Source organism: Glycine soja, chromosome 4 (assembly GCF_004193775.1).
Source record: "Glycine soja cultivar W05 chromosome 4, ASM419377v2, whole genome shotgun sequence".
In the NCBI taxonomy this organism is placed as follows: Eukaryota; Viridiplantae; Streptophyta; class Magnoliopsida; order Fabales; family Fabaceae; genus Glycine; species Glycine soja.
Genome location: NC_041005.1, coordinates 45,788,214 through 45,811,787, shown reverse-complemented (window position 1 = coordinate 45,811,787; position 23,574 = coordinate 45,788,214). Strand labels below are relative to the sequence as shown.

At 31.1% G+C, this 23,574-nt stretch overlaps 1 protein-coding gene across 3 annotated transcripts; it reads right to left on the bottom strand.

The window, feature by feature from the left end:
* Window positions 1-11,036: 11,036 nt before the first annotated feature.
* Window positions 11,037-16,567, bottom strand: LOC114409902 (protein STICHEL-like 2). Of its 3 annotated transcripts, none has more exons than XM_028373560.1 (6): window positions 16,373-16,567; window positions 13,784-15,435; window positions 13,472-13,691; window positions 13,127-13,312; window positions 12,811-13,005; window positions 11,037-11,921 (listed from the first exon to the last, which is right to left on the bottom strand). In XM_028373560.1, the coding sequence occupies exons 2-6, from the start codon at window positions 15,380-15,382 to the stop codon at window positions 11,287-11,289; spliced, it is 2,835 nt and encodes a 944-aa protein (XP_028229361.1). In that variant the 5' UTR covers window positions 15,383-15,435; window positions 16,373-16,567; the 3' UTR covers window positions 11,037-11,286. The 3 variants fall into 3 exon arrangements, with proteins under 3 accessions (XP_028229361.1, XP_028229362.1, XP_028229363.1); XM_028373561.1 differs by lacking the exon at window positions 16,373-16,567 and adding an exon at window positions 16,070-16,353; XM_028373562.1 differs by lacking the exon at window positions 16,373-16,567 and adding an exon at window positions 15,703-15,826.
* Between the last annotated feature and the right edge of the window lie 7,007 nt (window positions 16,568-23,574).

Genomic DNA, 23,574 nt, shown 5'->3' with positions numbered 1-23,574 from the left:
TTTAAATTTAATCTTTGAATGTGAAAAAAGTGTAAAAAATTAGTCATGTAAATAATTTAATGACAAATTGGTCTTTAAACTTTACAACTTAATGCCAAATTGATTTTTAAAAATACAATTTATTGTTAAATTGGTCCTTGAATATTAAAACTTAATGACATAATGGTCTCACAAATTTAACGAAAAGACTAATTTGTTGCACTTTTTGCATATTCAAATACTAAATTTATAGTTTACACATCTTTCAGGTACCAATTTATCATTGTGTCACACTTTGGAGGACAAAATTGGTTATTTAGCATTTAACAAACTTACAAAAATTATTCTTACACTCTTGCAAGCAAGCACCATTAATCATCAAAATTACTCCTGTAAAGGAGTATTTGTCCACTACCAAAAACCTACACGACAAAAAAGCTTCCTCAACCTATCACATGTTTAGCTCTTTCACCCAGAAGAGAGAAGTTGTTTTGTGGGACCCATACATGTTCAACTTATTTCCACCGTTAATCACCTCAAACAAACCACTCGCCATACTTTTTGCCCATCCCCTCCAAATCAACATTATCAAACAACACAACCATAAATAGGTGTGTAAAACACATTTTTGTCTTCCCTAGCTCTAAGTTTCTCTATCTCTCTTTGTTTCTTTTTCCCTTTCTCCCTTTATATCTATGCTTTGAAGACAAGTGAATCTTCCCTAGATCTAAGTTTTCTCTTTCTTCCTTGATCTCCCACTCCTTCTCCCCCAAGATCTACGCATTGAAGGTGAGTGAATCTATCTTTTTTCTAGATCTATTATTCCTCTCTCGCTTTTCGATGGAAAACAATTTGATATGCTTTTTGTTTTTCTTTCTTTGAAGGTGAGTGAGATTTGCGAGTTGATTTCCTAGTAATTTGAGTATTCCTCTTTAACATCATACCTAAATCATTGAAATGGACACAAAATCCCAAAAGTTATTCTTTTTTTCTTATTATTTACAAATCGTATCAATTTGAGAAAAAAATCATGTTATTTTCAATTGTGTGCATGATTAAATAATATAAACTTTTTCTCTTGTTCCTGCTTTTGAACTTGTTATCTCTTTTCCCTAGATCTACTTCAAAAGCGAGTTATTCCTTTTCCTTCCCTTGATTTAAGCTTTTATCTCTCTCTCTTCATCCTTTTTTCCTAGATCTACGCTTTGAAGGTGAACAAAACTTTCTCTTTTTTCTAGATCTGTTGTTCTTCTTTCACTTTTCAATGGAAAGTAACCCGATCCGGTCTTTCTTTCTCACTTTTTGAAGGTAAGTGAGTTTTACAAATTGATTTTCTCACAATCCGACTTTTTTGGTTTGTAACAACGTATCTAAATTGTTGAACTAGTATTGAATCTGCAAAATTTATTTTTCTTTCTATATTTTATGAATTAAATTGTTTTGATAAAAATAGCGTTATCTTCGATTGTGTACATGCTTAAATTATTTAAACTTTTCCTCTCACTCTTGCTTTGGAACCTTTTTTTCTCTCTTTTCTTAGATCTATTATTTGAAGGTAAGTGATTCCTTTTATTTCTCTTGATCTATGTTTTTTTATCTCTTCCTTTTCCTTTTCTCCCCAGGTCGACACTTTGAAGGTGGACAAATCTCTCTTTTTTCATATCTATTATTCATTTTTTACTCTTTGATGGAAAATGACTTGATCTACTTTTTTCTTTCTCACTCTTTGAAAAGTGAGCAAATCTTTCTACTTTTTTGGATCTACTATTTCTCTTCCACTCTTTGATGGAAAACCAACTTGAACTACTATTTTCTTTCTTGCCCTTTGAAGGCAAGCAACTCTATTAATCTAAGCTCTTTATCTCCATCTCCTTTCCTCCCTCCTTTAGATCTAAACTTTGAAAGTGAGCAAATCTTTCTCTTTTCTAGATTTGTCATTCCTCTTTCACTCTTTGATGGGAAGCAACCTGATGTTCTTTCTTTCTCTCTCTTTGAAGGTGAGTAAGCTTTTATGAATATATTTCCTTGTAATTTGAACTTTCCTTTTAAAGTTGGATCTAAATCATTTAAATGGACATGGGTCTCCAAAAGTTATTCTTCTTTTCTTATTGTTTTATTATTGAATTATTTTGAGAAAAAACATGTTATCTTTGATTATGTATATGATTAAATAATTTGGATTGTATGAAGATTAGGTAACTATACTTAATTGCATGATTGATAATGGTAGGTGTTTTCACCATTAATTTAATCACTTCCTTATTTGTGTTGACAGCTGGTGGATTTTGGCTTTAGATTGCACAACTTATTTGAAGGGACATAGGACTTGCAAATCACCAGTTGTGCTCACTTTCTCCTTAAAGATCTTTGAGAATCTTAAAGAGTGGAGCATTTATCAAGTAGAAGTCTTATTGATAGCATCATGAAGTGTTATTTTTCATACATTTCTCTAGTTCAATATGCATTTAGGTTAGTTGGTTTATCTTTTTTGTTGGTTAATTATTGTTGTTAAATTTCTCTTCGGGCACAACTTGATTTGTGGGTGTGTTTTGCTATTGGTTTTTTCTACATTAAATATTGGTTACAATTTTGCTAAAATTAGAGTTTACTAATTTCCTACTTTTCCTTTGGCCTATTCTTTTAATGCAAATCATGGAGCAACTTATATGTTCAAATTGGTTTCTTAATATTTAATTTTTACATTCTAACAAATTATTAAGATATTATTAGGAGAAAAAATCATGTTTGGTTAGATGGGTAGACTTTTTTTTGTTTTCTATGATAGATAACACATCAAAAGGAGTAATCTAACAACTACAATTTTGACCGTCCTTTACACTTAAAATGTTATTGCAATGGGATAGATTGAGTGAATAATAAGTGACACCTTAGTTAGCAATAAATAAATGTTTATTTGAGTATTATTATTGTTAGGATAAATTAGTGTGAGACACTAATATAAGAAGAAACCCAAATCTTCACTTTTTGATATTTATGGGGATATTTAATTTTAGATATAAAATTTGGTTGACTAAAGCGATAATGGATTTTTCTAAATGCAATTCACATTGTTCACATAGTATGGTATCGACCAAGTTGAAGTTGACCCAAGTGTTAGAACACCAACTTGAAAGTATCCTATGAAAATATATATTTCATAACTATTTTGTACAATTTGGTCATCATACTCGCCATTGTCATTGTCTCACACATTAGTTTTTTGTAATGAATCATAGACATTTGGAAAAATTATTTATTTGTAAATTTTGTATTGTGATTTCTAATTCACTTTTTTCTTTCTAACTCAGATTGTAATGGTATTGCCTCTATCTATTATCGGTGACACTTATACTCCATATGCACTCCACTTTCTTAAAGATTCTCAAAGATCCTCAACAACAAAGTAAGCACTACTAATAGATTTTACAAGTTCTGCATCCCTTTGTACTAGGCTGATTAGTGACGTACTACTTTTTTAAGACAAGAAGTATAATTACTGTTATGGACAAGCCTTCAATTGGGTATACTTGTTAGACTTGACAATTCTTCAAAGTACACCAATCATTGTTAAGGAGAATATCGACCATAATGAATGACAACCATCATTGTGTGGCTCCTTCAACCAATGCTCCAATCATACCAAGTCATACCTTAATGGGAATGTGCTACTCCCTCATTTTGTACCTATATATGCACACACCAAAAGGGTACCTGAGGTTTGTTCATCTCCCTACTCATATTTCATTATGTCTAAATTGACTTAAGCATTAGAGTCCTTGTCGACACACTTACCCAGTATTTACTTAAAGATCTTAAAGTGACAAAAATAACAAAAGAAGTGAGGTTGAATTATATTTTCACAAACTTAGAATCATTTTTGTAAAATATGATTGTTCTAAAGTTAGTTCAATATTTATAAGTTCAAAATGAAGAACTGTTTCCTGCTTAGAACAAAAACTGAACAATTTCTGGAAAAAAAATATTTTATCAGCTTAGAACCAAGTTCCATTACTCATGTTTAATGACACCAGTTTAGGTAGAAAACTCTTAGTTGCAAGTTCATTTGAAAATAGTGTTATAAAGCTTTGTTGTTCAAAAATCAATTATGAGATGTAGATGCAAAACAAAGGCAATAAAGAGGAAAAAGGGAGAAGAATGTGCACAAAAGATTTTTATACTAGTTTACCTCAACCTTAGACTACGTCCAATCGTCACCTTTTAAGATGATATTTTCTACTAATACAACCAGTCACCTGCTGGACCAATCAACCACTGGAATTTCATAATGATGATGAGCTTCCTAACTTTTATGATGTTGAGGAAATTATAAGTATAATGCATAGCATTGAATGATAATAATTTCCCATATTTAATTATGTTAAGTTATCTTTCATATCCTTGATGTTGCCTGCTGAGATTCTTGAAATGGAGTTATCTCCAACAAATCAAGATACAAATGCAAGTAGAAAAGGTAAATCATTTGACTAGATAAAACAAAAATATCACACTTTTATTTAATGTTTTTAATTTGAAAAAGGCAGCCTTTTGCACAAGGTTCCCTATCTTTGCAGGTAAGGAATCTTGTACAATCCCCACCTTTACAGGTAGGGAACCTTGTGCAAGAGGCATCCCTTTTCAAATTGAAAACATTAAACAAAAGTGTGATATTGTTGTTTTATCTAATCAAGTGATTTACCTTCTCTACTTGCATTTGTATCTTGATCTGTTGGAGATAAATCCATTTCAAGAATCTGAGCAGACAACATTAAGAATATGAGAGACAACTTAACACAACTAAATATGGTGAATCATTACCATTCAATGCAACACATTATACTTACCATTTCTTCAACATTAGAAAAGTTAGGAAATTCATCATCAATATAAAAATCCAGTGGTTAACTAGTCTAACATGTGACTGGTTGTATTAGTGAAAAATATCATTTTGAAGGATGAGGACTAGATGTAGCCTAAGATTGGGATGAACCAACATAAAAATCATTTGTGCACCTTCTCCCTTTTTCCTCTTTATTGCTTTTTTCATCTAAATCTCAAAATTGGTTTTTGAACAACAAAACTTTATAACACTATTTTTTGCAACAATGTAATTTCTATATTGCTTAATTAAGTGTTTTAGTTAGATTGCAAGAGCAATTTAATTTAAATCAAGTGTTTGTAATTAATTAATTATGAGATGATGGATAGTTATATTTATGTATATCTTATGTATATGTCATGTTATATGTATATTTTGATGAGTTTTAAAGTGTTTGAACCTAAATGGATGGACCTTGACTCATGAGAAAATGGTGAGTTAGTTTCATGAAGTGTGGGGTGTAAAGAGAAGGAAGTGAGATAGTTATAAACTCATCACAAACCCTTTGTAAATCTGAACCAAAACACAAACCCTCTCATTTCACATTTTTTTCCTCTCCAAGACAACCCACCATTAGAGAGTGTGAGACATTGAATTTCCTTGACTCAAGGGACCTTGTAAGTTGTAATTGTTCTCTTTTTGAGTTTTGAGGCTAGTTCAGTGGTAACAAATTCTCCTTCCTCCCCTCTCATCTTCTATTTTTGTTTTTCCTCTATGAGCACTTTTTGAAGTTCATAAAGGTGTTCATTTTCATGGTTTTGATGTGATTTATGCTGGTTTTTGGAGTTTGGGTGGTATGGATGGTGTGGATAGGGGTGGGTATATGGGCCAATCTAGTTTGCTTAAGGCCCGGCCCGTGAAACCCGCATTTTAAGCAGACGAGATAAATTCGTTCTATGAAAAAATTGATTTTTTTTAGGTTCATATCCGATCTGTCAAGCCCATGAATAAACGGACCGGTCCGCAGGTTCAATTCATAATTTTAAAAAAATGTTTTTGGTTGTTTGGCACATCCACAAGCAAGAGAGAGGCACGACAGTGAAGGGAGGTGTGACGTGTAAGAGAGAGGTGTAATGCATAGAGAGAGGTGGTGCGTGAGAGTCGTGGAGGAGGAAGTGACCTTCTCGTGCAGTGTTTAGTCGAGGTAAGGGAAGCATGGTGCAATGTTGGCCGGGGTAAGGAGGTTGCGCGTGAGCCATGGAAGATAAAGTGATGTTGTAGGCCTCGCAGCAAAGTAAAGGCTAAGGAAGGGGAGGTGTGTGACGGAGTAAGGGTTTGAAAGAGGAGGCTCTGAAGTCTGAAGTCTCAACTCATACTTAATCTGTATAATTTTCATTTTAAAATTAATTTTCATTTATAATTTTGTCTGAAGTCTCAACTCATACTCAGTCTGAAGTTCGCGGACTTAATGGACTGAACTCAATTATTGCTTATAATTATACGTTTGTAAAAAAATAGGTCCGTAATCAGCCTGATCAGTGGGATTAACAGACCAGCTCGTGGACCTGAACCTATGTACCCTACCCTAGGTATGGAACTACTGTGTGAATGGGAGAAAGCTTCTATATTAGACCCAAATTTCCTTTCTTTGCTTCATCATATTCACAAAGTCATCTTTTGAGTTTGAATAGGTAAAAGAAGTTTTATCTTTTTTTTTCTATGTTTAGATTGTTGTGGATTGATTTCAATGTTGCTTGAAAATGAATCATATTGTTTAAAAATGGTTTGAGCATTTGGGGTTTTGAGTTTTAGAAATTGGGGTTTTTGATTATTTGATGAATATTGATGAAGAGTTCCTCTTTGTAAAGAGTTTTGATATTGTTTACATATTGGAATTGATAGAAAATGGTTTGGGTTTGTTTTGGGATGGTTTGAAAGGTGTAGAATGTAATTCTACAAAATTTTGAAATTCTACAAAATTTGTGTCAAATGATTATCAATTTGCATCCAATGACTAGTTTTGAGTCTAGTAATCAGTTTTAAGTCCAATGACCAATTTTGATGCAGATATAATTAATGTTTATTTTTCTTGCACAAATTAATTAATTTGATATCTTAGTGAATATATGATGATATGAGATGATGTTATTTTTATACATGTATACTTGAAAAAAATTAAAATTAGAACATGTATAAAAAGTGTAACCTACAAAATTAACCTAATTGATATAACATATGAATGGATTGTAGAACCATCAACCATATTGTGTTCGGATATGAAGACTTAGTAATTTCTGCAAAAAGTCTATTGGACTACGGATGTTTGGAATCAATCTTGATTCCTCCATCTGATAGATTCGAAGGATTTAATCCCTCAATCAATGAGGCCATAAACTTAATCCAGGCATAAATGATGGACTACATTGCCATCAAGATAAGTACTTGCCCGAGCAACTTCACTGCTCAGAATTATCCTTGCCATGTTATGAAACTCTTACCAGAGGATCATAGAGATTATCCCTGCCTATTCAATGATGAATATGAGAGCTGGGATGTACAAGGCAATACACAATACCAGTACAACCTTATGAGGGCACAAATTCAGGGCTATCAATGGTTCTTCTCAGAAGAAGACAAACGTGAGTTTGATCTGATAAAAGAAACTCATGATACAAAACTCTTCCTGCCCTTATACAATGGAAAATTTTTCATTCCCTTTCCGGTGGATCTCAACAACAAATTAGTTCAGTTTTTCCAGAAAGAGAAAAAAGACAAGGAGATTTATGAAGCCAGTGGGTGCCATGGACAACAAACTCCTCCTTTCCCTTCTACTGATCTTTCAATGGAAGATTCATCTGACATTTTCTGTTATGGAAATATCCAAGATGAAGAAGATGTTACGATTACAAAAGCAAGCAAGAGTTGATGACAAATGTATCCTGCCCAAAGAAAAGTTTAAAAAAAAAAAAAGGGGCAGGAATCTTTACTATTGCATAAGATTAGACATCGAGCTTATCTGTAATAAAAGTATCTGTAAAGGACAACCCTGTGACAGAGTAAAGGAATGGTAATGTTACTGTTCTTGACTGAAAGGATTTTGTCTTGTTATGTAAACTTTCTCTATATAAAGGGTGTTAAGGTTCAGTTGAACACACGCTGAACAAGACCATACCCAATAGTGAGAGAGAAAGAAATTTAGAAAGAGAAGTTTGTAATAGTTGTCTGTGCAATAATATCAAGTTCTTTTCTGCATCTCTTCCCCTACCCCAAAGTTTTCTCCGATAAACTGTAAGTACGATTCTCACTATGTCTGGCTAATTCTTGTGAAGGCACCCTCAAGGGGCCTTAGTTATCTTCATTTGGAAAATGCGAATATGATTTAGAACCCAAATGCTTGTAAATAGTAATTTTTTTTTCTTTCTTTCCTTTGCTTGTTTTTCGAAAACCTGGGATTGGTAAGCCTGCAAAGGTGTGCCCTTGATAACTGTTTTTAAAAAAACTATGAAAGTCCTTTTTGGTTAGGCTGGTGCTTGGAGGAAAATAAGATCTACATAAGACCCAAAAGTAAGTGTGGGCAGTTTGCGATCTTCAGTACTCAGCTTAATATCCAGAAAACTGATAAGGACGTTGTTGTTCTTTTTTTTTTTTTAAAAAAAAAGAGAGTTACGGGTTTATCATATTTTATATTTTTCCAAATAAGATAACTTATAATGTCCACTTGAGGATTGTCCTCTATCCATCTCACGATATCTATCCAGAGCTAATGTAAGGCTCTGATACCATATAGGTACCAAAAACCCGTATAAGGAAAGAAGGTAAAAAAAAAAAAGTGCACAGAACAATAAAAGAAAGCACAGAGTAAAAATATAGCACAAAATAAAAATATAATATAAATCAACAAAGGTGGCAAAGCCTCCTAGTTAGATTTATATTATATTTGAAAGTTTTAAAACTAATAACAGTAGAGAGTAAGTAATATGCGGAAGGAAAATATCAAATTAAATGGATAGAGGGCAATCCTCAAGTGGACACTATAAATTATCTTATAATTCAATTTGGCAAGTACAAGCAATAAAAAAAATTCTCTCGTAAATATTGACAAAGGTAAAGCTTTATAATCATTTTCTATTATAATTCTTGCATATTTACTATTCTAAGAATATCAAAAAATTAGAAAGCCAAAGGCCAAAAATGTACTATAGAGAAAAAAAAAGGAATTATAACAATTAACACACTTAACTTAAGAAACCATACTATCGATAAAATCATCCTAATGCTGTAAATATTTAGTATCAAGCTTAATTGTAATTAGAATCAAACTTATAAAAAAACTCAATCTATTCAAAAGCATAAATACCAATACAACTATTAAATTCCTGATTTGCAACATGAACCAAGATCACGGCTTAATCTTTGTCACTCATAACTTTCATTGAGAACTAGTAACAATACTCAAAGCTCATACAAATACAGATTGCTTAATCAATCACATAATCGAATCTAAAAAAAATTATTCAATTGGTAAAGAATAAGATAGAAAAGAACTTTTAATGATTCAAGTTCATTTTAATGTTTCAGATCCAATATTTAAGAGAAAAATTATAATTAAAAAGGAAATTAATTAACAAAACTCGCTCGCCTTCCAAGAGCAAGAGAGAGAAACAACATACATAACAGTTTACACACATAATTGAATATAACAATTTTTATGAAAAATAATTCAGAATAAAAAAAAGTTTTTATGATTTAAGTTCATTTCAACATTTCAGATTCATTGTTAAGAGAGAAAGCATATTAAAACACTTATCTCCAAAGAGTGAAAGATAACAAGTATATAATTAGAGATAGAAAGAGTGAAAGAGCAAGAGACAAAGTTTGCATACCCAAAGAAAGACATTATGTTGGCACGAATATTTTTCAAATAATTTTAACAAATTTGTTTAATGTATTCTACTGAAGAAAATATGCCTCAATATATTGGAGACACTAAGACAGGAGACAAAGTTTTCAATATGGAGAAAATAAGATTTTAAAATATTGTTATTAATTGATAGCTAATTAATTTAGACTTAATTACTATATTGTCATTGGTAACAAATTTTGAAAATTCAAGTTGTGCTTGGATTTGTCCTTTCATAGCAAAAAGCATGGGTAAACTACTTTAGTTTATTTTAAATTAGTTTTTAAAAATATAATAGTATTTTTAACTTTTTAAATTTCTAAAATGAAAGAAAATATCTTTAAATATGTCTTTGTCCGATTTTAGTCATTGCAAAAAAAAAAATATTATTTTTAGATCTAGACATTTACGCAGTGTTCTTTTTTTAACCCTTACCATGACTTTAGTAAGTTTAGTGCTAACATGCCTAACAAAATAGAAAATCTTAAGTAATATAATTAAATTAATCAAGAATAATTTAGAATAAGATAATTAGATTTGTTTTAGGTGCATAGTTCAATGAAATAATGTATTTATTACTTTATATAAATAAGATAATTACATTTTTTATTTTTCATATATTTATGAATAATGATTTTCATTGCTTTTAATATTGTTCTTATTTTTCAATTCAATATATTTACTTTCAACATTATATATATATATATTTTTTTAAAGACTTCATCAATCACGTGATCCCTTAACTTTTTTCAGGTTACAATTTGGTCCATTTTTTTTACCAACCCAAAAATTATGAAACCAACTAATATTTAGACAAAAAATGAACTTAAACAAAGTGAAGATTACATGAAAAGTTTATCTTCTAAGCCAAAAATATGAAAAAAAAATAAAAAAATTGTTTGTAAGACTCATTTTCAATGCAATTTTCACTATATTTATATCCTTTCAAGGTAAAATATTTTTCTATTACCTTAATTAGCATTCTTTATTTTATTAGTAGTGTCAGCACTAGACTACTATTGGTAAAAACTATTTAAAAAAATACCAAAAAAATGTCACAATCTAAAAGTAACATTTTTTTTTAAAGACTAAAACCAAACAGCTTAAAATAAAATATATTTAAGCCATTTCCAATTAACTTGCATGAATGATTAACCACAATTTATGTAAGCTCAATATGATCCTTGTCGGCAAACCATTCTTGTTTTCCATAAAAGGCTAGCAGGAAGCACCTTCATCCGCATACATCAGATAGACATCTGCATGCAAATCCAACCTATTTTTGACCACAAGTCCATGGCACATATTTAATGGAAAACACATGGTTAACATTTCAATATATATACCAGTAGCTTGATGAATCTTCAACATTTGTAATCAATTTCAGAGTTACTAAAATCAAAGTACATGAATGTAAATTTTAGTTCATTCTATCAAACTATTGTAGGTTCTATGTAACTGCAGTCCTCAACAATTATAACAATGCCAAAAGAGTAGCACAAAAATGCATAACTACTCAACCTACTTTTTCTGAGGCTTTGGTGCAGTTCTTACAACTAATGGAAAAAATGCCGGGTTCATTAGCATATGTCTATGTCCCAGAACATGTACACTTCTTCGGGACAGATACAACAAAATCTTTCTGTGGTAGAATACCCTGAAAAGTCAACTTGGATGAATATGAAGAACGGAACTTCTTTTGAAGCCAAAGAGTTTTAGGAAAACAGTTAGAGTGATTATTATCTGAATCAAGCATTGATGGATCAAGATGTGCACAATTGTATCCCTCTTCCTTAGAGAAATCCACTTTGGCAAATGATGTCCTCTTAGTCTCTTGAAATGACCTATTCAAAAATCTTTCTCCTGAGCTGAGCAAATTCCCTTCACTACTTCTCAAAGCTGTTGCAGCATCCATTCCGCAATCAGAGGTAGATGTTCTATCCTTCTTGGGATTTTCTGAGTTGTTGTCAGCGTAATCTGATTCACTCCCTCGTTCATTAGATGATAAGGACTTCTGTTGACGAATTCTGCGCGAGCAACCGAAGATACTGAAAGATGATCTAAGTTTGGCATACTTAGGATCAGAAGCACACGGTGCATAAGTGATCCTCAACTCAATGTTGCAACCCAGTATGAACTGCATGGAACTTGCAATCGCTTTCCATGACTTCTCAGCCTTAGATACATGGTGGCGATGGTGGAACTCCAACTCAGCAATAGCAAGACCTAAAATTAGAGTATTGCTCATTCATTACTCAGTACTTGGTACCAAGTATATTTGGGTAAGTAGAACTAAAGGAGTGCAGTATATTCACATAAAACACTAGGTCAAAGATATAAATAGGTGACCAAGATTACGGAAAAGAAACCGAATTTTATAGCAGTATAGCAAATACTTGCCCAATCATAATCATAAATATAAATATTATCAATGTAAAACTTTTTTTCTTTTTTGGGTAGTAAAGGAAAATGAGAAAAATGCATACTGCAAATTACAGGGAAAATACTGGAAGATCCTTAAAGTGTATTTGGATGGAGAAATTTAAAATTTTGAGAAATTTTAAATTCTAAGAATTTCAAATACTTCAATAATTGAAATTCTTTTATTTTCAAAATTTTGTGTTTGGATAAAAAAAAATTAAAATTATGAAGATGAAAAAAATGAATGAAAAAAAAGAAAAAATATGATTGATGTGTTAGTTATACGTGTTCCTCTGTGCTCACATTCGATCGATGTTTCTTGAAAAAGACTGTAAGAAGAGAATTTCAAATTTTCACCTTTTAGAAGGAAATTGAAATTCCAAATTTTTAGTTGTTTAAAATTCTGTTTTAAAATTCTAAAATTTTAAATTCTTCATAAAAAGTATCCAAACAATGAATTCTAAATTACAGAAATTCAAATTCTCTTGATAACTTTATCTAATAAAAGAAATCAATCAATTAGAGACACCTTTTAACAAGCAAAATTCTCTGCAATAAAAAAACAAGCAAAATCCTTATAGAGAAAGTATGACAAAAACACCAAACATAACAGCAGAAAGCAGTTAAGCTATGATGCAAGAAATTTTTAAATGAATGAAAAATGAGTAGGAAGACAAGACATAAAGAAAATTACAAGCTGTACTGCGATCAACATGAAGTGAAGACAACTTCCCCTTCTTCCTGAGAAAATTTTTGAGCTGACCAGAATGACACATCTCCGTAGCTTTATACCAAATGGAATCCAATGTTCCTTTGTGATCCTCTGGCACTTCTAATCTGTATGACTTGTTATCACACAGACCTGTGTCAAAATGTTCCAAGCTTTGCCCTGTAAATAATGAAAAGAAAAAAAATGTTCTAGTTGACAAAACCACTCCATTCTGCCAAACAACAATGGAGAAAAGGAATTGAAAATAATGTAATAACCAAAGGAAAAAAATCAAGCTCACCTCCATTGCATGCACCTCTAAGGCTCAGCTTGGTATCATTTGCATCCACAGATTGACAATCTACAGAGCTTAACTGTAGGAGGGCTACGGTGAACCACGTTGTTTGATTCTTCGAAAATCTTAAGTGCTTCTCAGTATCAGAAAGTACTTTCAATGCATTGTTCAGTTTCTGCAGATCAGCTTCCGCTACCATAGAGAAAAACAACTATTCAGATAACAGAAATAAGATATGAGCAAAATAGAGTTGTGCCAGAGAAACACAAACATGTACTGCAAGAATGTTAAACATCAATGTATTTGCTTAAAGTTAACCAGAATATGATAAATTATGCTTTAAGCACTTACAGCTGTATCTCCTAGAAAATCTACTTCTCACTTCAGAACCACCATTTTCACATTTCCCTGCAAGGATGTCCATAATGAGATTTGCCAACTGAGATACAAGTTGCAAAGGATCTATCCTTGATCTCATGAGCTCCCGAGCTCTTATAACTGTATTCGAAGTGTCAGATGACAAAGCCAGATCCAGCAAATCAAGCAACTCATCATCCGATACGATCCCAGTCTGCAGAACAACAAAGGGGTAAGCCAGAATTACCAAGGAGAAAACTGTAGTTTGGAGTAAATACATGTATGGAACAAAAGCACTAGACTTACCAGCTCATAAGCTAAAGAAATATTGATCTTTTTACCAAGCAAGCTCATCTGATCAAGCATCATTTCTGCATCCCTAACAGAACCACAGGATTTTGCAGCAATGAAGTCCAAAGCATCCTGTTCAAATTCAAGACCTTCTTCGGCGCAAATTTTTTCTAGTCTGCATACAATGTCGGCATCTTTAACCTTCGGAAAGTGATACCTCTGAGCCCGGGAAACTGCACTTGGAGGAAGCTTATCCAAATCAGGAGTGATCATCACAAAAACCACATGTTGAGAAAGGTTCTCTAGGCTATTTGAAATGCTTGCCCATGTCTCCCCATTCAATAACTGGCACTCATCAATAAAGAAAACCTTAAAACGTGAGGAAACCGGAGGGATGCTTGCATTCTTAATAAGGGATTTAACCTGGTCTGCACGATTGATTCTCACAGAATCCACTTCCTTAACATCTTTACTTCTTCCAGAAAATAACAAAACACATTCTCTGCATAGACCACATGGCCTTTGCTCCACAACAGAGAGGCAATTCAGTGCAGCAGCAAACATCCTAGACGCAGATGTCTTGCCAGTGCCACGTGGACCATAGAAGAGATAAAATGATGTTATCCTTCCTCTGGAGATGGCACCCAAAAGAGACCTTACTACCACATTTTGTCCCACCAAATCACTAAATGATTTAGGCCTGAATTTCATCGATAAACTTCTAGGAGTTTCCAAAGTTGGACTAATCCCACCACCACCATTGTGTCTCATGCTTCTGTGTGCATGAAGATCTGTCTCATCAACACGGTGAGTTATCAAGGGACGGTCTTCGATCTCGCCATATAGATTTGATTCTCTAAACCTTGGTGATTTTGACCAACAGCAGCTTATTCCACATCCATTATCATTATTATCTAAAACATCAACATCTTGATTTATACCTACTGAAGCACAATATGGCGAAAAAGCATCATAACCAGAAGGACATGGACTACCTTCATTGCTAGCAATACTTCCCGCTAACTCCGATGGGTTCACTTGATTCTTGCGTAGAGACTTTTTGGCTGACTTGGAGCAATCTATTCTCCCTAATTGAGATGATCTAGCAGTTCCTACATAGCATGAATCCCCATCCTTGAAATTATTACTTGGAAGCACAATACAAGCCAAGTCCAATCCTTTACCCCCATGGTTGCTACCACAGCTTTCACTTGGTGATTTATCTCCAGAAGTACACTGCAGATTAGGCTTTGAGTAAACTAGTTCATCATCTCGTTGATCATCCTTACAAGACATCCCACTAGGCTTCAACCTTGAGTTCAACAAGCCATGATTCAATACAAAATCAGCATCATCCGGTTCCCTATGTCCCTTGAAACCTAAATTCCTTGATCTGAAAGCAGCATTGTCATCGGAATCACACAGCCGAGTGGCATCCGAAAACCGGAGGGAAATTTCATTGGCAGAACCGTTTTCCCAGTGCACATTATCAACCAAAGAAGAGAGTTTGCTCATGGAATTAGTAGTTGGATCCCTCAATGACCTGACCCTCCTCAGTGCCACAAGAGTTTTGGAAATTGGAATATCAACTGAATGCCGCCGCCCATCCATCATTATCTCACACTTAGAAAATCAGAGTTCACTAGAGACAGTGCAACCCCCCTCACCTACAAGACAAAGATAACATCAACACAGACAAAGAGTACTAGAAATCACACACACACACACACAGAGTTTGCACTACAAAAGGGTTTGGGAACATAAAACAACCCAGCAAAGCAAAGCACAAAAAAAAAAAAAAAACAGTTCTTTACACCTCCTATACACCATTTCAAGAAAAGTATAAAAAGGCGATGGGGTCAAAATAAACAATAATAATAAGTAATAACACATGAACACTTTATCACTCTAAATAACTCGTCATTTCACTCTACCTAGTATTTCTCTCTCTTCTATCGCTTTGTCTCTTCTGTATCACCTATTATACTTTCTTTTGTGAACTCTCTCAGTGTGTACCCATCATTTTCCCAATTTTTTTTTAAAAAAAAAACGTAAAGAAAAATCGAATTTTATTTTATAAAAGTTCACCCCGTATGGGGAGGATTTGGATGGAAGAAAAGAGATTTAAAAAAAAGAAAAAAGAAAGAAGTGATGAATGATGTAATTAGAAAATGAGGTAGAAATGGGATAGAAGAGAAGGTGAATATATGAATATAATGTAATCGACCTGCAAATAGGTAAAACCAAAAGAATCATTTAATGGCTATAAAAGACAACACTTTTCTAATAGTAGAAAAGAACCTTCAACAAGAAAGAGCAATGAGAAATCCCATTGAATGAAGCATTAACAACATTTCTTCTCCGCTGCAGTGCAAGCCATACCATAGTTGTTTTCATTCCCACAGCATTATTATAAGAAAAGATAAAATATTAACAGTCAAAGAGAAAAGAAACGTAGGGCAGGGGAGGTAGGGGAGAGAATCTGGAGTTCAAATTTCCATGACATAAAATATTGTAACATTGTAATGAGGAAAAAAAAACAAAGCGAAACGACAAAGTTCGAAGGAGTAAAGAAAAAAACGGTTCTACAAGACAGACACAAACCTGCTAATAGAAAAAACAGGCATCGTTTGGTTCAAGGAAAAAAGAAAAGAAAAATGGTAGTTGCAGTAGCGTGGGAAGCGGGTTGTTGAAAAACTTGAATGGCGGTGTTGAATGCGGGTGAGCAAGAAATGTTAAATAGAGAAGGAGGAGTGGCAAAACAGTAAAATCTCATAAATGCGAGGGGCCATGGCTCGTGAGAGCGTGAGAGGGGCCATGGCTCGTGAGAGGAGCCACGCCAGCGAGTGTTGAGTTAAGAGTTAAGTCTACATTGGTGTGTTTGGTTTAGTATATACATGAGTTTCACGAGAAATAAAAATTTAGGGGTCCCTTTGATTAGTTAATAAAGCACGATAGACAAAATAATTTTAGACAAATAATTGAGTTACATGATAATTTTTTATATTGTATGTTATTTGATGGTTGATGTATAATATAAATAATTTTGTATTGTATCTTACTTGTTTATGTATTAAATAAAATAATATAAATTTTATTATAATATCGTTTGTAGTGTTCAATGTTTGGTTTGCATTAGAAAAGAATATAAAACAAGATTTTGAAAAATTTTAAATTATTTTATTATTTAATATAAAATTTATTATCACGTAATGTTTCGACTAATGTTACTTTTAAGTAAATAAATTTTTCTATTTCTTTGAAGTCCATTGCCTCCTTTGTTCAGTGTCATCGATCATCATTGCGAGTGGAAGTAAGCATCATTGTTAGCTCCACGAGGATCTTCTCTTTCACGGTGGGGTGATTCATGACAAGCCAAAAGAACCAGCTTAGTGTTACTGACAATGTGTCTCTGTCGACGAGGAGGAAGATCAACGCGATTTGTCGTAGGACAACAATTCTGTGTGATTGTCTGACAATGTCGCACTTCTTTATGAAGAAGAGAATGGTGACGTTGGATGGGGAATATAGTGCAGGGGAGCGGATCGAGAAGACGTCAAATTTAAAGGAGCATGATGATAAACTTGAAGGTAAGATCAAGAAGGAACTAGAGGAGGACCTGGTAACAAAAGATATCAACAAGGGCGGTGAGGGAGAGATGGTGGCGAGAAAGATAGTTGTCGGCGATAAGGTAAGCGTTGGATAGAAGGAGAATGAAGAGGAAGAAATGATTTGAGAGATTGCAATGAGAGGCGTAATAAAGATAAGGAGAGAGATAAATATGAATAATATTATATTTTTTATTTTTTTAGATACTAAACAAAAAGTTATATCAAGATTTAATGAGTTATAAATTTTTAAATATTTATTTAGTCTATCATTTTTTATTTTATATTATCATTCAATCATTTTTAAATCAAACATTACACAAATATTTTTTATATCACCTGATTACTTATTTTTTTAGCTAATTAAATATATCAAACTTTTGATTAAATGGTGGTTCAAGGGTATGTTGAAAACAAACATGCAAGAGTGAGAGAGAGGTTTTGTTTGGTTGGCATTTGGCAGTGGGCAGTTCCCGTTGTGGCATGAGTCAGAGTGTGTGTGTGACAGGTTGGTGAGGAGTCTCGACCAACGAGCCCTTTTTCAGAAACTAAGGAGTGGCAGGGCTAGGGGCTCTTTGGTAATTTAAAGGGAATGGATTCAGTTAATTTAGTTGAAGCCACATAAAAGCTGAGGTTACGGTCGGACTGTGCTGAATGGTCCACTCTGCTTTGTTTTGCTGTTTGCTGTGTTTACTCGCTTCACTTTCCGAGGCCTAGGAAGGGTTGCTCACTCCTTACGCTACTACAATTTAATTATTATTAGGGTACTAATATTTTAGGATATTAATTAAAAAATTAAAATAAAAAACTAGAATATAAAAAATCATGAACAAGATATCTTTTTTATCTTTTAATAAAAATATTTATATTTTAAATATCTTAACCGATATTTTTAAAATATTAATTAATATTCATCTTATTGTTATTAGAGTTTGACCGGTGAGTGTTATTAGAACATAATTTAAAAAATTAAAAAAGATAAAATATTTATTATGAAATTCAAAGTAGAGTGTAAATAATTTTTTTTGCTTTTAGTTATTTAACCAATATCTTAAAAACACATATTAATATTTATCTTGTTATTAAAAATATGTTTGATATGATATTTTAATTAAATTTTAATTTTTTACTAATATTCAATTTTTTTTAAGTATTTGGTAAAGGAACTTAAAGCCTCGATTATATTGGTACAACATTTGTCCTTTTAATATCTTCGTGATTAAGCAAAATTAAATATATAGTTTTAATTAAATTTAATGATCATACGTTAACCTATAAAATAATTTATGTTGTTATTCAATTATAAACTATTACATAGTAATTTATAATTAAAATTCAAACAAATACTTATTTATAGTAAAAATAATATATGCAGGTTAAACTCTTTTTAATCATTTAAAATATGTTAATTATTCATATTTTGGATGCAATAAATACCTTTTAATAGTTTTTTTTTTATTTTCTTATCTAGCATTCCTAAGATTTTAATTAGTATTTGTCCTTTTTAGAAACATTGCTAAGGAATATTTTTTAAAATTAAAATATAATTTTTAAAGTTTCAAGTATTCATATTTTTAATTTTTAATTTAACTTCCTTGGTACAAAAACTCGTAATTAAATTATTTTCAAATTATAAAACAAGGTTATGCATTGAAATATAAATTTTTTGACATTATTATTTAATAAAAAATAATTATATATAATAAATTTATTTACTTTTAAATAATTATCTTAAAAATCATAATATTAATAATATAAAACTTTTTAGTTTAACAGCCAACAAGTAATATAACTCATTTAGATGTGCTCATTATTATAATTTAGTCATCTACTTTTTATCTAAAAGTACTCTGAAACACTTTATGGCGTTAATAAAAAAGAGTCATAGTAAAAAAACATTTTAAGTGCGTTTTTTAAGAAGAAAACAATTAATATTTCTATCAGTAATAAATTACTTTGGTATTATTTCGTACTTATCACATTTAGAAAATAAAATTATTTCAAAATACTAGTGAGTGTTATCAGCTTTTAAATGTAATGTTAATTTTCACTTGATATTCTTAATAAGTATCATTTTAATTTTTCAATGTAATAATAATAGTAAGGTTAATTTAATTCTGTAAAATTATTATTCCCTTTATTTCTATTTATAAGATATAATTTTGAAAATTAATTATCTCTTTTGATAAGACTTCATTTCAATTTTATTGTGTATTAATTATTTTTTTTATTAAAATATCTTAAATTTTCTTTTTTCTCTTTCTTATGAAGATTGATGAAGATGAATAAGTTCCCAATAGTATTAATGAAAAATTTGGAAAAATATTATAGTTTCAAATAAATTTAATGTTAATACTTAAATTTAACCAATTTCTTAATAAAAGTAAATTAGCCAACAATATCTTATAAATACGAATAGAAACAGTATTCTCTTTCATTTATTGCATACCTATGATATTATATATAAAAAATATAGAAAAAAATCATTAAGACCAAAGAAAGTAGTGTTTACATTTAATAATATCGTAAAATCAAATTTTATTTAAAAAATATACTTAAATTTAAATGTTGCAACTGATGTCACATTTAATGTGAGTACTCAATTACTTGTAATCCAATTAGTGAGTCTCTAATAAATAGAGTTAATAATAAATTAAGAGTATAAAAAAAATTTAACCATAAATAAGTTTGTAAAATAGTCATTATTTCTTATCATTAATGAGGACAAAAAAATTCAACTTATTTCTTATACATGGGATTGAAGATAATATTTATTAATTTTTCTTGTTACGTGTAAAACAACTTAGGGTAATAATTATTGTGGGATGGAGGAAGTATAAATTGTTTAAGAGCATCTACAATGCATGATTGCTTAAATGAGTTATTTATATTAAATTTTTAATCCTACAATATCACATAAATTTTAAAAACTTTATACAAAAATTCAATCCAACGCTAAAGCTGTTAGAATGAGCATTTAATTTAAACCACATTAAATTTTGTAATAGAAAAATGATTCTTTAATAGGTAGAAAATGAATTAAGTAATGATTACTTATATAAGTAAGTCACTTAAATAACACTCTGTCAAATTACTTGTTCCAATGATCAAAACTTGTTAAACAACTTATGAAGCATCCGTAGTGGAAATGCTTTAAGATATCGGTATTTTTTATGAATTGTAATAATTTATTTCAAGCTAATTAGAGAATAAATGATTAATCACATTTTAGTATTGTCATCAACACTCATCAGCAGGTTTCAATAAATAACTCGCATCGCACCAAATAGGTAATAAAAAGAAAAACATTAAATATTTTTAGATTCCTCAAATATCTATTTTTTTTTATTTTCTACTAAATATATATTATGTATTTCTAGGTGAGTAATACGATTATAAGAAAGTGGTAGATGTTATTCATAGTTTTTCTACTGAATGTGTTACTACTGATACGGAGCAAACCGTATTTGGGAGATTGATTCTCATATCCCAAAAAGATGTGTTGATGATTATCTATTCAGAAGAAGCTGAGAGGCTAAAACAAAGTTAGAGAAACAAAAGTTGATGGTCTAAGCGTTTTTTAATTATTAGTAAACTATAAGCTTAACTTTGCTCTTTTAGAAAAGCATTGATAACTATATATAAGCTCAACGTTGCTCCTTTAAAAAAGTATTAGTAAGAAGTAGCAACCCCCCCCCCCCCCCCCCCCCCACTTTTGTTTATGTCCATAGATTTATCATTTATCCCTTGAAAGTTTCATACGGAATTAGACTGTTATTACTGGTTATAACTCTATTGAATAGTTACATAATCCAACATAGATAGAATAAGTATGTGTGTATTTTTTCTTTTCAAAAACGAAAATTTCTCTGATATTAAGTTACCGATCTCAGCAATATATATATAAAGTCATAATTAAGTAGCATTTTAACATAAGATTGTTGGATTTGAATGCAAGTTCATCGTCCTTATGACTATAAGAAATAAAAAGGTAACAAAACAACTGGGAGCTTGAAAAGAGAGAGTGAGTAGTGTAAGTGGCGATTACTTAGAATTTTCAATAAGGATAAGGCTTCATCTAAAAAAGAAGACCTGTTCAGCAAGAGTGCTAAGCATATTATTGCTCTTAAAGCTACTATGGGTGCTCAAGATTCAATGGTGGAGTCATACTCTATAAAGAAGAGATGGTCATGGATTATGAAGCAAAGATAGGGGTCCAAGGAGGTGTCAAAATGTCTTTGTATGTTTTTGACACCAACACGACACATGATGAATACATGACATATATATATTAAACACAATTTTTATCGTATTTAATTTCTTTAATGATTTTGACACAACGACAATACGATTTGGATATACACACATCTTTTTTTTTTATCAAAAATTACTGTAAAGATTAAATTAATATTAGCAAATTATTTTTTTTGGATTTTTCTTTTCAATGATAATTTTTTAGTATTTTTTTCTGATACTCTTTAAATTTATTAAAGACTTAGCAAGTTCTTTTCTTAAATTCTTTTTGTAAAAAGATAAAGGTTTTGCGTTATGGAATATGATCTCTTAGTACGTATTCTTTTTGTGAGACTTATTATTATATGATAATTATAAAACTTAATAATAGTATTCTCCTTCTCTAGAAGATAGAGTGTTAGTATTCTTCTTTGTAGAAGAGAATGTGTTTGTCGTAATATTCTGCAAAAGCGAGAGAATATTCTGCAGACGAGAGAGAAGATAGAGAAAGTGTTGTAATTTTTTTCACCTAGTAATATTCTTTTCTTGTTCATTTTTATCTTTTGTTGTTATTTTCTCATCTCTTATTTTAGCTGTGTGTTATTACTCTATTACTCTGGTACTCAAACTGTTTTAATATTAATACATCAATTTTAATTACCAATTTTTTTTCATATTATATATGACATGACCCCGTATCCAATGTTTTAGACTTTAGTTATGTCTGTGTCTGTGCGGAGTATGCCAGTGCTTCATAGGTCGTGAAAGATATTGAAGACAAAGATTTGCTTGATAATTAATATATGGCATAAGGAGGAAAACACTTCTAAATAGCCCAAGCAAAGGGTTTTTTCAATCTGAAAAGAAGAGTTTTAAGAGTGGTGTAATCCTTGGAAAGACACCTTGATAATCCAACTGCTGGGAAAGAAAGTGGATTTTTCAAAATATCGAAAGTAAGCTTTAGAGAAGTTAAGCTAGAGTAGGCTCCATTAAACCATTGATATCTCAAGATGACTTTCTTATTCACTTTCCCTCTGAGGAAGATTATAAGCATATGCCTTGGGAAGATTCATGAAGAGTGGTTGATCATTAACTCGGTGTTCAATGGTGGGGGGTTATTTATTTATTTAATATAGATGTAAATAGATAGTACTTTGATTTTGTATCCAAACCTCCCTCACTGAGTTGTATAACGACAAATTCGAATGAAGGATGGGTTCAACCTTAATAACAACATATTTCTTAGAGGTGTCAAAGTGACTATGAATACGGTGAATCAATTTGACTTATCACGAGTTTGGATTAGATTGGACTCAAAAAATTTAAATTTTTATAATAATGACAAAAAAATTTACCTAACTTGTTTTACTCACGAGTTAGACAGATTTGATTTGAATCGAGTTGATAAGTTTAATTCACTTAGATTAAAAAAATAATAATATTTACTAAAATATAATAGAATAGTAATAATATTTTTAATTTTAAGGTTTTAATGTTGTTAAACTATGACTAATGTTTGGATTTTATTTGGTCTTTTAAGAAACTTGAATGATATTTATGAATTTGAGATATTTTTCTATTAGTTGTATTTGTATTTCAATAATTTGAATGCCTGTGATAAAAAAATATTACTTTATTTAAAAAGAAAAAAATGTTTTTATTTAATTTTTTTTAATAATTTGGTGAGTCAACACATATAATTCATCAGCCTATTGTGTGCTAAATTGAGTTGATATTTTATGACTTACTTAAAAGTAAAACAAACTAGTTTGACCCATTGAACTCTCAACCAGAATCTGATCCTTTTTATAACCTTGATATTTATACACTTAAGGGAAAATTTGTGAGAATGTGTAATACTATACATTAATTATTTAAAATAACTCATTTGAGTACGATTAAGTTGATTTAGAAGTGCTACCATAATTTGAGGCATAAGATCTTATATTGGAGGTAAATTTATCA

Excerpts from the sequence above, each read along its gene's own strand:
- LOC114409902 (XM_028373560.1), bottom strand. The coding sequence starts at position 15,382 with ATGATGGATGGGCGGCGGCATTCAGTTGATATTCCAATTTCCAAAACT. Across the intron at positions 13,313-13,471 it reads ATTTTCTAGGAGATACAGCT|CGGAAGCTGATCTGCAGAAA; the intron begins GTAAGTGCTTAA and ends TCTCTATGGTAG. Across the intron at positions 11,922-12,810 it reads TGTTGATCGCAGTACAGCTT|GTCTTGCTATTGCTGAGTTG; the intron begins GTAATTTTCTTT and ends CTCTAATTTTAG.